Raw genomic sequence first — 14,835 nt, forward strand, 5'->3', positions numbered from 1 at the left:
TAACTTTTTGGTCTCCATCTCAATTACACTTTAAGGCCTTGCCTACATGTAAGTGGCTAGTCTAAATCCACATAGACTCCCTCTCATCATTGTTGTTTGTTTATTTAAAAAAAAGTTGCTTCTATTAGTGGTTTCAAATTTGTGTACAAGCATGCCAAGTCGCTAGGCGGCAGTAATTTTTAAAATTGTGTCCAATCAGAAAGATCTTCCACCTCTGACTTATCCAATCAGAAAGAACTTCCGCCTCTGACGTTACCGGTATCTGCGTCTTCGGTGGGAAAAAAGAGTAGCGCGATGACACAAATCTCCTTTGAAGCTGCTCACACGAAACCGGAGCTTGGGCAAATCTCCACTTTGGCCGGAGGTTTTATAACATTCGTTTTATTTTTAGGAAAAAAAAAAGCCCATATAGCAAACACATATAGCAAAATATGGCAAAACAGAGACATTTGCTGCCCGTTTGCAAAAACCTCGGCTACATGTAGACACGACCAATTGGAACCTCACGCTGGACAACTACACCAGGTTCCTGAATCAAAGCAACGGCAGCAATGTTGAAAAAGATTTTGGGACCGGCGGATTTGCTCCGTTTGGCCTCGCCGGCATCCTGTCTGGTGCCGCCACCTGCTTCTACGCCTTTGTTGGCTAATTATTCAGTGCTACCACTTACATAAGATGGCGGCGCGTGTATACGCAGCGGCCACTCGCTCTCCCGACAATGCGTTGTCTTGTGTACATGTAAAACACAGAGGATAGTGAGAAACGCTATTTTGATTCCTTTGTATGTTAAGCACATGTGAAGAAATTGACAATAAACTTGACTTTGACTTTGACTTGACTTTGACTTTGACTTTGACAAGGCCTAAATCATCAAAATTATAAACTTAACGATTTCTTTTCATTCCTCCTAATCGCTCCTACCCGCTCACTGAAGCTACACTTGAATAAATTACCAATATTAATTAGGCATGTGCACATTTTTTATGTCGAGTGAATACAGTAGCAATGAATTACTAGACTAAGTAATATGCTTCTTGCTTCTTTTTTCTTGCATGATCTTTTTTATTGTGTCCTTTTTTTGGGGTGCTTCTCTTGTAAAGCGTTTTTGTTTCCGATTACCCTTTTATGTATGCTTAGTTTTTCTTTTGTGTAATTTGCACTTTAGGGCCACCGTACAAATGGAATGCTAAGTAGAACATAACCTCATAAACCAAACAAAAATTTAAATATAACTTGCACCTCATCACTTTCGTTCTCAAGTCACACACGGGAGTGACTCTTGCATCCACTGGGATTGCAAATCACTGGTAACCATAAAACCTTTTCGACATCTGAAATGAAGATAACACCGCCCACAAAAAATATGATTGTAAAACTTCTGTTTAAGTACAATCCTCTTATTTGTGAAATTAAAGCCAAACCAAACAGCCATCTTTTTTGTCACCATTTTTTGCATGTACTGTAGATCTTGCAAGCTGTCCAGTTTATAAAGGTACTCTTTCATTTCCTGTACCTTATTTTCCACATAAGGCGCACTGAAAAGCCTTCAATTTTCTCAAAAGCTGACAGTGTGCCTTATAATCCAGTGCGCCTTATACAGCGTATAAACCATGAGTTTTCATTTTTAGGGGGATGAAACAAAAAAAAACCTCATCGCTATGTGAATTGTTAAAGTTTTCCCCCGCAACTCAGTTGTGATGTATTTTTTTTTACAATGTCAAAGTTTCACAATACACTGTTTGAAATTAAAATATTCTATACATGCTCCAATTTTGAAGATTCATATGGTGACATTGCGTAAAAACCACAAGTTTTTGTAAAAGAAAGCGAGATTTTATAAAGTAAAATATAAAATCCAGTACGCCTCATACAGTGTTACGACGGACGGAGAGAGGACCCAAGAGCACGCATGAACTGGTAAGGGCAATGGCAGAGCGTTTATTGAACAGAAGGTGAAGGTAGTGGTGAGAGCTGACGGGAGCGTGGTACAGAGGTCTGGGGGGTTCCGGAGTCAGGGGAACTGGGGTGTGGCTGGCAGCCGGGCAAAGGAAAGCGGACGGAAAGGGGACTTGGGCAGACTGGTTAAAGCGGCAGGCTAGCGAGCGGTCCGAGGCAGGCAGGGTCGAAATACCAAGGATCCAGTCAATTCGGCAGGCAATCGGGTGGTCAAGGACGAACAGGGTCGGACAACAGGCAGGCTGGCAGGAGGAGTTGCTGGAAAGCTCGGCGTAGCGCATAGAGACGATCTGGCGGGTTGTGGAGGGAAGTGACCGGGCTTTATACTGATCGAGTAAGTGGTTGCAGGTGTTAGTGTTCGAGGCTGATTAGCAGGAGGGCTGAGCAGGTGTGGTGAAGCTGGAAGTGAGGTGGCTGAACTGGTGAACTGAGACAATACAGTGCATAAACCGCAAGTTTAAAAAGGGATTATTAGAGGATGTGCATCATTGAAAGATTGTGGAAAAACTTATAGTGCGTTTTTCTCTAAATGAGGTATTTGGCAACATTCATAAAGCTGTTACTTTGTCAAAGCTTGAGCTACTTCCTTGTATAATTTCATTTTAGTAGGAATTGAGTATAGCATTAGACGAGTATATCAATGTCAAGTTTCAGTTTCTGAGACACAATTTTGTGAAAACGCATCACATATAATCAATGAATTGCCTATTTTAAGAATTTTTCATACATAGGGCACAGCGCATTGTGAGGCACATACAGTAGAATAGAGGCTACAGTCATGGCCGGGCTTGCATTAAGCATCCACTAGATCAGGGGTCGGCAACCTTCTTTATCAAAAGAGCCACTTTGCCCACCCCCCTCTCAAAAAAATGTGTCTGGAGCAGCAAAAAATTACAGAGTTTATAAACTTCTAAAAGTTGTAATCTTTATTTAAATTTTAACAGTTGAAACAACTTAATCCAACAAACAAGCCCACTTTAATATATAATATGTTTAATAGGAGTAACTCATGCGTTCTCCCGTCCTCTTCGGGTTTGTTGGCAGCCAGCAGATAAGACGGACTGTCATCTTTTGATAAAATTGAAGGCTTTTAGGTGTGCCTCATAGTTCGGAAAATGCAATAATTTGTGTTAGTACGTCTTTCGCTGATTGTACCACATGTGCATGCAGCATATCGTATGTAGCAACGGTTGTTTTGAAGTTCTTTATATGAAAAGAAAGAAAATGGTCTCAAGGAATATATAAAATCTTTCCACCAAATTACGTCATTTTGTTTAGGGGGGTGATCTATCAGTAGTATCTCTACCTGTTATCGGTAATGGTAATTGCATGGTCTGCCATCTTGGTTTTCACACATTCATTTTTGCCATTTCTAGACTGTGACCTATATTGTCCAACAAACTGAACATATAGCGAAGACATTTTTGTGCCTCTTTCTCAGTGCCCACTGCAAATCAATATTCAGCGCACTCACTCCTGCGTCTGTCTCGCTCGCAGAAGCTGGCGCAGCTGCAGAAGATGCGCCACATGCTTAGGCCAAGAGGGAGCTGACCCGTCGAGCTCGGTGTGCCACCGTCGCGCTCAGATGAGCTTTATCTCAAGTGCGCTTATTGCTTCAAGTAGCTATCGGCACACCGCATCTTGTCACAATGACAAGGCGCAGCTCATCGTCACTTGGTGTCCACTTTGCTGCTTTCCCGTAGAGTGCTCCCAGCGCTCTCGTCAAGCGTCGGCAGCTGGCTGTGGATGAAAGCCCGAAAGAACGGACTGCAACGCAAGTGGCACTGGCAATGGGTGGCTGCATGAGTGACTCGGAACGATAAGGTTCAAACAGCAAAGAAAAATTTGGGAAGGAACCCGCTGTGCTGGATTTACCTTGTGTGGTGGCAAGAGTTTAAAGGGATTACATTCAAGATGTTTCAAATGCCATGAGAAGGAAAGAAAGGACCAAAGAGACAAGATTTTGTTTCACCGCCAGTTTTCGTTCCTTCCTTTGCTTCCTTCATGTCCTTCCCTCCTATCATTCCTTTTCCTCCCTCCCTTCCCTCTTTCCTTTGGTTCCTTCTTTACTTACTTTGCTTCCTTCCTGCCATTCCTTCCTTGGTTTTCCACCCTCCTTTCCCTTCTTGTGTCCTTCTTTTCTTTCTTTCTTTCTTTCTTTCTTTCTTTCTTTCTTTCTTTCTTTCTTTCTTTCTTTCTTTCTTTCTTCGCATACTTTACTTCCTTCCTGTCCTTCCTCCCTATCTTTCCTTTTCCTCCCTTCCCTTCCCTCCTTCCTTCTTTCTTTCCTTCCTTCGTTCCTTCCTTAACACACCTGATTCAATTTATTAGCTCATCAGAAAGCTTTGCAAGAGGCTGAAAATTAGACTAATCATTTGATTCAGGTGTGTTTAATAGAGCAGGATCAAAAGCATGCAGGTTTTCGCCCCTCAAGGACTGGAATTTGAGACCAATGTTTTTAGACACTATGTTTTGCTTAGTTGTTTGAACTGCAGGCCGCTACCAAGGTCAAAACTTGAAAGCTAGCCACCTTTTGCTCATGCCTGAATTTTCTCACCAGGATGTAGGCATTATTTATGGAGAAGTTCAGCCAGTTAGCCGCTGCTAACTGCTTTGGGTAGTTGGAGAAAGAAAAATACGTCGGAAATCCATATCTGCCATTTTTTTTTTCCCCTTGCCTTTTTTTTCCAAGTAGCTTGTGTGTGATCCTGCAAAGAGGAAGCAATGCAGAGGTAATAAATTGTGCATTTCCCTTCATTTTTGAGCTCCGGATGTTGTTTTGAGGCCGATTGCTGGCTCTTGGGGCTGTGCGGAATCACTGAAGTTATTCCATCGTATGATTCACGGTGCCTCATACTTTAGTCATGAGATTAGTTTGGTTGCGTGACTACCCCCAGCAAAGGAGCATAAATCCGGGCCCTACCACTTCTCCACTTCAAACTCATCAGCTTTCTCCCCATCAGAATTGACGCGTTGTGCCGTGGAGGACAAACATAGCGGGTCCTGATTGATTTGGAACCGATTGAGATGGTCCACGTGACATCTTTTCCGTAATACCCCAGAGGACGGCCGCGCCATGTCAGCCTATTGATCTGGATACAAGGCCAAGGTACCAAGGAGTTCATATTTTGACGATTGACACGTACCTTTGGGGCGACGTGACTTGAGCCGGTGGTGGGTAGGGCAGAGACGAACCCGCAGAATTGATTTAGTTTTTTTTCTTAAACGAGAACTTTTCTTAGACGAGAACATATCACCGGCGATTTCCTTCTTGTTAATCCATAATAGAAGAAGCGTCTCCATTTTGTTTTTGACCGAGATCCATCCACTGGAAAGGAAAGTCTTGCCCTTAGAAGATTGCCGAGCGGTTACGGCCATACTCACTAGCAAGGTTAACTATGCGTGCACCTCCGTATTTTTTTTATTATCTCCTGCTTCGTTTCTATTGTCATCATCCTCTTACTTCTTCCTTTACCGCCACTTGCAATTTGACGTGACGCCGGCCAATAGCATATCCGCATCTCCATGACTGAGACCGTGACTGTGACCTTTAATCGACCAATAGCATATCGGCATCTCCGTGACTGAGACCGTGACTGTGACCTTATATGACAACTAGCATATCGGCATCTCCGTGACATGCGAGGGGTTCGTCTTCCATGCTTCCTCTAGCATCCTACCCCAGACTTGCTCAATAATGTTCATGTCTGGTGACTTCGACTGGCCAGTCCTGGTGGATCTTGATCTTCTTTGCCTTGAGGAACTTTGAGGTAGAGATTGAAGTATGCGATGGAGCATCATCCTGCTGCAGAATTTGTCCCTTTTTATGTTTAGGTGGCAGCTAAGATTTGTTGATATAGCAGACTATTTATGTTGCCTTCCACCCTGCAGATCTCTCGCACACCCCCATACTGGAAGTAACCCCTGACCATGATTTTGCCACCACCAAACTTCACTGTTTTCTGAGTGATCTCTGATCCATGCGGGCTCCAGTAGGTCTCCTGCAATATTTGCGGCGACTGTGGTGTAATTCAATAGAAGATTCGTATGAAAAATCCACCTTTTGCCACTTTTCCAGCGTCCATCCTTTTGACAGGCTGCGGGGCCTTGGCAAATGCCACACTGTTTATTAATTGTCTTTTGTTAAATGCTGGTTTCTGGGCACTGATTGGACCATGGAGGCCATTTCCAGACAGAATTTGACAGTCCGTTCTGGTTGACAGAGGGACTTCAGGTGACCAGGTCTCGTGGAGCTCTGCTGCAGTGGAAAAGGGACAAAGAACCTGCTTGGGAGGACTGGTTGTTGGCTCAAAAATCCAAAGCCAGGCCTATTTCCACCTCAGCAGAGTTCCATGAGACCTGGTCTTTGAATTACACCACAGTCGCCGCAAATATTGCAGGAGACCTACTGGAGCCCGCATAGATCCGAGATTCACTCAGAAAACTGAAGTTTGGTTGGGGCAAAATCATGGGCTGGGGTTACATCCAGTATGGCGGTGTGCGAGAGACCGTCCCCTCTTTAAAGGCATTTATCCCGCTTGGTTGTTTATTGTTTTGCCTCCCTTTTGAGGCATTTTTAGGTAATTGCTCTTATTTTATGTTGCCGTCAAACTGCCTCTGCTGTAACGCGTCACTACAATGCTGGTCTACTATTAGTTGGCGTCTCGATTCCCTAAGATACTGGTCTACTATTGGTCACTGGGATGGTGTCACGAAGATGCTGATCTGCTATTGGTCGACGCATGGAGTCACAAAGATAGCTGCCTAAAGACTTGATCTTGTGTGAGAGTGCTTTCAATATTGTATTTATCATGCATTTTAAGGGCTTAATTCAAGTTTGAATTGGTTATCCATGAGTCCCAAGATTCCAAGTGATGTTAAAGAGAGAAGTTAGAAGATGATACATATGGAAACGGAGCTGGAGATAATCGAGAAATACAGTGGACACCCGGGTTACAGCGTCCCTGTCTTAACGTTTTATTTCATGTTACGATGTGGAATGCTGAGTTTTTTTCATCCCCCCTTTACGGTATTTTCCCCGCTTTGCGACAAAAACAACTGTCATGACACTAGGAGGTTGGCTGGATTTGTGTTTTTTCTCTATCTGCAGGCGTTTTTAGGTAATTGCACTTATTTTCTGCTCATTTGCCTGACTGCCTCCATGCAACGCATCACTACAATGCTGGTCTGCTATTGGTCAGCGTTTCCTCACGGAGATGCTGGTCTGCTATTGGTCGGCCTCACTCTTTTCAAAACAGCAGAATGGTAAAGCTTTGTTCTATTGCGAGTGGTAACAATACCGTATAAATAGTGCATTTTACTGCTTAATTCAAACTTGAATGGGTTAGCCATGGGTCCCAAGATTGCTATATATGTTAAAGAAGTAAGAAGATGATTTATACGGAAACGAAGCTGTAGATAATCAAGGAATATTAAGCTAGCCTAGCCTTTTTTATTTATGATGTTTTCTGAATATATACAAATATATTATATATACGTAGCACTGACTATACTATTTTGGTACCAATTTTTAATATGTATGATCCCGACCGCATGACCTGGGCCGTGACGCTACCCGCTAGTTGTGCTCTTATCCTTGCCTTACCAATGTGACCTTCTGCTGTGTGCGATAAATGTTTGTGTATGTGTGTTTTCGTGGCGCCGTAAGCAGGCTTTAATCTCGCCGGCCTCCCAGCTGGACAATAGGGAAAACGTTTCTGGTCTTTGTCGCATCCACAACACAAAACAAAGTGCTTTTTTTTTTGGACTAAAAGCTGCGAGAGAGAGCCCCTGTGTTACGAGATTAATCTGTTCCACGGTGGGGGTCGTAAGGCGAATTTGCCGTATTACAGGCAATCCAAACCTATGTTAAATAGCAAATGCATTTAGAACACCAGGTAAAAACATCAAAATTGTACGTACATATTTTGGTACAGTTTAGTATCATTATATCACAATGATATATATATATATATATATATATATATATATATATATATATATATATATATATATATATATATATGTATATGTATATATATATATATATATATATAGTATATATATATATATATAGTATATATATATATATATAGTATATATATATATATATAGTATATATATATGTATATATATATATATATATGTATATACATATATATACAGTATATATATATATATATATACATATATATATACAGTATATATATATATATATATATATATATATATATATATATATATATATATATATATATATAAAATTGGTACCAAAATAGTATAGTGAGTGCAACTTAGATATAATATACATGTATACAATCAGAAAACATCATAAATAAAACATAGAAATGATTTATTTACCTTTGAGTGCCGCTTTTTATGCCCTTATTTTCTAATAAGGATTATTAGCATCGTTTCCATATAAATCATCTTCTTACTTCTCTCTTGAACATCACTAACAATCTTTGGATCCATGGCTAACCCTTTCTACTTTGAATTCAGCAGTAAAATGTGCAATAAATACGATTTTGTAACCACTCACAATCGAACAAAGCTTTACCGTTCCGCCATTTTAAAACAGTTGAGGCCGACCAATAGCAGACCACCATCTCAGTGAGGAGACGCCGACAAATAGCAGACCAGATTTGTAGTGATGTGTTGCAGGGACGGCAAATGAAAATAAGTGTAATTACCTAAAAGCGCCTGCGGATAGAGACGAAACAACAAAAATACAGCCAAGCCCCTAGGGTCATGAGTTGTTTTGGGTCAAATCCGGGAAAATGTCCTAAAGAGGGGATGAAAAAAAAATCAGTATTCCAGTTCGCAACATGAAAATAATGTAAGTCAGGGGCGTTGTAACATGGGGGTCCACTTCATAAATACATATATATCATATCATAAATACATATATATATATATATATATATGTATATATGTGTGTGTGTGTGTGTGTGATTGTATATGTAAATAATGTGCAATGTGTTTATATGTTCACACTAGCTGAAGGGATCAATTTAAAAAAAAGTTTTTAATAAAAGTTTTAAAAATCACAAAACTTCCATTAAACCGTCTGAGCAAATATCTGATGTTACGACCTGCATCTTCTAGTCCGATGTGGCTTATATGTGAAAAAAAAAAAATTGGGGTTAGATTGTTGCTGCTGCGACTTATATGGTGGTGAAGCTTATAGTCCGAAAAATACAGTACTACAGTACAATACTACATAAATAAACATCAAGCTAATAATAAAATATATTTTTGGTTCTCTATACAGTGTATATCTCAAATAGCATTTTTCTTTAAATTGGAGTAAATGAACAGACATTTTCTATTAGCATATTTCCGTTCTTAATTTAGAACACATAAAAAGGTGCATCCAGCCTCTAGCACCATCACAACACACCGTGTCCGCCTTCCCAAAACCAAGAAACATGCCAGCTACCGCAATAGATGCGTAATCGACACAGAGCCCCTCTTCTCTGATTTCAAAATCTATTGAAAATAATTTGCAAGCTCAAACGGCTCAGGATTTATGGCGATTCGGAAAATTATCTCGCAGGCTGGGCTGAACCTCTATGCAGGCCATATGTTTGACAACTATGGCATAATGATACTAAACTGTTATGTTTGTATATTTTCTTCTGATTTTGTTTGTCTCAAAGAAATTTGTGTTTCCATGCTCAATCTTTTCATCTCGCTGTTATTTGGTACAGGAAACCACAAGATCTGTCCAGCGAGGTGATACAGATCCAGCAAAGGGAAATTGCCCTAAAAGAACAGAACTACTTTCTCAACAGCCAGTAAGTCCCCTTGCCAACATCCATTTAAGCGTATCTCAGAACACTCCTTAATGGTCACCAAGTTAATTAGCAGTGATGCATGTGTTCACGTGCAGACGCAGGCCTAATTAATGGCGTCCTCTTTTCGGCCGAGGTGAAAGTCTGCGGGGAGGCCCACATGCACACGCTTCCTCCGAAAGCTTTCATCAGCTAGCTGATGAGTGTCTCGGTTTTCCGCCGTATTGGCCTCATTATAAAATATTAGAAACAAGCAGGGGGGGTGTAACTATCCCCCCACTCCTCCTTTTAAAATTACCTTCCTATCAATGAGGCCCGACACAATGCAGCACATTATCTCTGAGAAGGCATGACGCGCAACTTGTTTTCGGGCTACGTCATCGATCCACAATTCTTGGTGGGAGCCAAGATAGGTCGCTCATTTCGTTTATCTTGCATATATGTTGACATGTTGAGCTCGTTCGAGGCAAAAGACAAGATATGTGACTTTGATACTGCATGCTGCCTCGTTTCTATCGACAAGGCAAGACATGTTACTCCATTCTAAAGTGTTTAAGCGACGATTAAGCTAGTTTCTCGCAATTTGTCATGTTGACAAAGTGAAGGCAAACTATGTTTGCTCGATGAGTTAAATTGGCAAAGACAAAGTGAAAGGCAATGTTTATCTTGTTTGTATTGAGAGACAACAAGATCTACTACCATAGCACACCTTCATTGAATGGCCTATTTTAAAAGTGTTTTCATATACAGTATAGGGCGCCGCACATTATAAGGCTCATGGAATAAAAGCTACTGCAGTGACTGGATGGAGCTGCTCTAAAGCAAATCAAAACAAAACAATCAAATAAGTCAGTCTAACTTTTCAATCAGAAATGAAGAATAAGGATGATTTGTGGAAAGAAGTATCAAAAGAATGGGCAAAAATATCTCTTGATTACATGAAAAGACTGTTTAGATCAGGCATGGGCAAACTACGGCCCACGGGCCAGATCCGGCCCGTTGGTCTTTTTAATCTGGTCTGCCTGTAATGGCACAGAATTAAGGTTTGGTTTGAATGATACTGTTATCCGTTCCCGTTCATCTGGTGGCCGTAGATACCAGATACGGGGGAAACCTCATTTCCAGGGCCGGAGTTGCCCGTCCGGGTAAATAGCCCTCGCAGGACCGCTCGAAGCGGTACAGACGGCAACGGGGAGGCAGCGCCGGTCTCAACCGTCACTTTTATTTTAGTAAATACAACAGAGAGCTGCACAGCACTTACACAGTTGTTTTTATACGTTAACGCGTTTTTTTTTCAGACCCAGAACTCTTCATGCGCATGCGTCGTCTTTTCTTCACATTCTCCTTCTCTCTCGCATGATCAACCACTCTCTCTCCGCAACAATACCATTCATTTCATTTTGACTTGTTATAACAGACTACCAACACCAGGTATTGCAGTAGGCATAGTGACGTGATTTTACAGACCCTCGAGGAAGAATGAGAGCCAGAGAGGGATAGCGCAAATGAGACATTTAAAAAAAAAAAGTGACAGTTAGTGCCAAGTATTTAAGGAAGAATGGACGCATATAATATAATAGCAGCCATCACTTGTCCACCAAGGTGTCTAATTATGCCAGCAACAATTCAACACAAGAATGTACAGCTACCACTGTCAGGTTGGTAGCTCGTGTGCAGGCTAGGCAAAACATCTTTTTATGAACAGCGACCATCAAAGAAGCTAACACGAAGACATTACTACCATTCAAACTAGCCAAAGCCAGCAAGCCTTTCTCTGAAGAGGACTTTCTTAAAGAGTGCAAGGTCGAGACCTCAAGTATTTTATGTCCTGAGAACTATAGCGTTATATTTGTGCCACAATGGTGTGCGTGCAAAAGAAAAAAAATTGAGCGCAGAAAATAAAAGTGAGCGAGCGAAAACAGATTTTGAGCGTAGGAAAAAAACTTTTGAAAAGAAGTTGCTTGCTCAAAATTCCTTTTTGCTCACTCCCAATAGCCCGCTCTCGCTTAACATCTTGCTTGCGATACTCCTCCCTCCCTTGCTCAACATCTTATTCGCTCAACATCGAGCTCTTGCCCGCTCGAGTCGTCCTCTGCGTGCGCTCAGTTCTGTTCACATGTTACGTTTGTGCCACAAAGATAGCCAATCAGAGCTTGTTAAAGCACATTGATTGACAGCTTGGTGTTCAATGAGATTGCTTGTTGTGTTCACCCGGAATGAGCAAACGAGAGTGTGTCACATCGACTTGAGTGGGAGGAGGTGGGCTTATATCATTAAAGTACAAAAACTAACAAGGTAGTTCTGTCAAATAACATGATATAGCAATAATAATAATACTAAAAGTAATGCCCATACATTGTTTCCAAAGAAGTCTACCTTCTCCCTCCCAAGTTCGTGTTGACACAATCTCGTTTTGAGTGAGCAACTTCTTTTCAATAGTTTTTTTCCTGCGCTCAAAATCTGTTTTCGCTCGCTCAGTATTAATTTCTTCGCTCATTTGTTTTTTTTATTGCGCGCTCGCAATTGTGACACTAATATAATTCCATAGAGAACAAGAACACATTTGAAAATAATTACTCATCATGCAGTTTTAGTGACTTGTCTGATTGACGTAATTGACGAGCACATAATTGCAAGCTGAACAATAAATCAGCATCATGTTCATTATATTCTTTGGCACTGGACAAAAGCAATGAATGATCGCACTAAGTTACTGTACCATTCTAATGTCCGCTGGTTAAGTTTAGGAAAAGTATTTCAACATGTCTGGGAGCTCAAACAGGAGATTATTTCATTTTGGGAGCTACTTGAAAAAGCTGACAATTTTCCAGAGCTGAATGACACAGATTGGCCATTGAGTGTTATGAGTGTTATGAATAATGAACACCTCAGATCTGTTCTGAGAATTGCTACAACAGGATTACTGCTACACTTTGATGCACTGGCTAAAAAGGGTGATAAACAACATTTTTCTCAATAAAAAGTATATTTTACGGTATGTCACGGTATAACACTTTAGCTATGTATGTTTGATATGTACTGTTAACAGAATGGGTTTTTTTTTTTTTTTTTTTTTTTTTTTTTTGTATCTTGTTGCTGTCCTGGCCCGGCTGTCAAATTTAAAAAAATCAATCTGGCGCCCCGAGCCAAAAGGTTTGGCATTAATATTTCCTTATTTCAGACTTTGATGCAATTATTTGTTTCCGTTTTAGACTAACCTGTAACCTGTATAAACACTGTAAAAAGTAGTTAACAGTTGTTGAAAATCGATTTATATTGTTTCTTTCTTTTGTTAACATTAAATAGAATACAGTTTTAGACATACTTATTCAATTGTTTATAGATAATTAGCTTAATTATACTAAGCGCGGAGAGTAGGCGGGGCCTCAAAATGTTTACGCTCTATATATATATATATATATATATATATATATATATATATATATATATATATATATATATATATATATATATATATATATATATATACTAGAGCTGCAAGCAGCTATAAAGGGCCCTCGCAGACCTGTGCACGTTGGGGTATGAACAGGTCGGGGTATGAACAAGTAGGAGTATGAGCGATGAACAATGAGTTGTAGATGACTTCAGTGCAGGACTTTTATCAAATATGTAAAATTTAGAGAAGGTGGAATAATGTGGGTTGAGTTACTGCAGATTTTATTGTTACAGTTGTGTGACTTTGCGCTGCCACGGCCATCATCAAACAAACATCATACTATTTGTTGGAGGGCAATAGTTGTGGCCAATGGCCACTAGGTGGCGCTGTAAATGATTTGGAAGTTTATCACATAGCTGTATTAGGGCATGACTTTTAAAGTACGGGCAAAGTTTCAGATGGCTTGAAGCTGAGTTATTTAGGTTTTTGTCACTCTTGGCGAAGGAAATATGAAACATAATATGAAGTTCCACCCTCATATGTCATGAGATCTTCACGATATTTGGACTCTGTGTGCCCATCAGTCGGATAATGATCCATGCCAAAGTTGAAGGTAATGGGGTTAACTGTTTAAGAGAAAAAGGCACTAGTTTGAGACCAGCTAATGTCTAAGAACGGGGCAAAATTGCACATTTAAAAAATGCATAACTGTTTTTTTGTACATCCTAGCACATCACTACAATTGACTTTTTTGTAGGTCTTACAGTCCTACATATGCCTAAAAAGTTTCATAGCTGTAGGTCAAACCAAACAGGATTGACTGTTATCCTTCGACTAATGACATTTTTTGCAGCCGCTAGGTGGCGCTAGCTTTACACTGGACTACATGTTTGTCGATGTCTTCAGGAATAGATTTACAACCAATGTGTGAAATTGTGAGAAGATCAGATCATCTGGGTCAAATTACAGGAGCTTTTACTGGTCCGATAAAGCTTCGGAATGAAAATGGACGTATAGGCCACGCCCATTATCGAAACTTCGTAAAATTTGGTGGAGGTCAGCAGGGCTGTCTAGAAGCTTGTCAGACTTAATTTCAGCTATATTCCTTTAAACGGCTCAGCTGAACACGTAAAAACGTTTAAAAAATGCTATAATTTCGGCTGCCACTCGGTGGCGCTCGCACTACGGCAAAAAATACGTTGATAAGTGTGTTCTGCATTGGAAACCCATCAAATATATGAAGTTTAGAAAAGATAAGACCATCTGGGTCCAAATACGGTAACTTTGTTCGTTTTGGCGAGACGTCAGACTGACATTTTTGTTTGCTACGAGATGGCCTTATAAGCAATTATTAAACACATAAGAAATTATTAAACACACGTGTTAAGGGCTTGAGTCTTCATGTGTCTGTGAAGTTTCAGATTTTTATAAAGGTTTGTGTCACATGTGGCAAAGTAAACATCAAAGGCATAAAATGAAGCCCCGCCCGCAACATATTTGATGGCGAATCTTCACAAAAATTTGAACAATTGTGCCTCCTAGTCTGATACAATACCACAGCAAATTTGAAGTCAATTAAATAAAGCGTTGAGGAGAAAAAAAGAACAGTTCGGGACCTGCAAACGAGCAAAAACGGGCCAAAAGTGCACATTAAAAAATTCATAACTCTTTTTCTGTACGTTTGAG

General features: G+C 40.4%; 1 protein-coding gene across 3 annotated transcripts in view; it reads left to right on the forward strand.

The window, feature by feature from the left end:
- Positions 1-14,835, forward strand: part of mad1l1 (mitotic arrest deficient 1 like 1) — a 107,667-nt gene that overhangs the window by 46,448 nt on the left and 46,384 nt on the right. For all 3 annotated transcript variants that reach the window (XM_088419256.1, XM_088419257.1, XM_088419255.1), the window contains one exon: positions 9,669-9,755. In XM_088419256.1, coding sequence (XP_088275382.1) covers positions 9,669-9,755 — 87 coding nt within the window. The remainder of the gene's footprint in view (positions 1-9,668; positions 9,756-14,835) is intronic.

This window comes from Hippichthys cyanospilos, chromosome 7, assembly GCF_059441005.1.
Source record: "Hippichthys cyanospilos isolate Australia breed blue-spotted pipefish chromosome 7, RoL_Hcya_1.0, whole genome shotgun sequence".
NCBI lineage: Eukaryota > Metazoa > Chordata > Actinopteri > Syngnathiformes > Syngnathidae > Hippichthys > Hippichthys cyanospilos.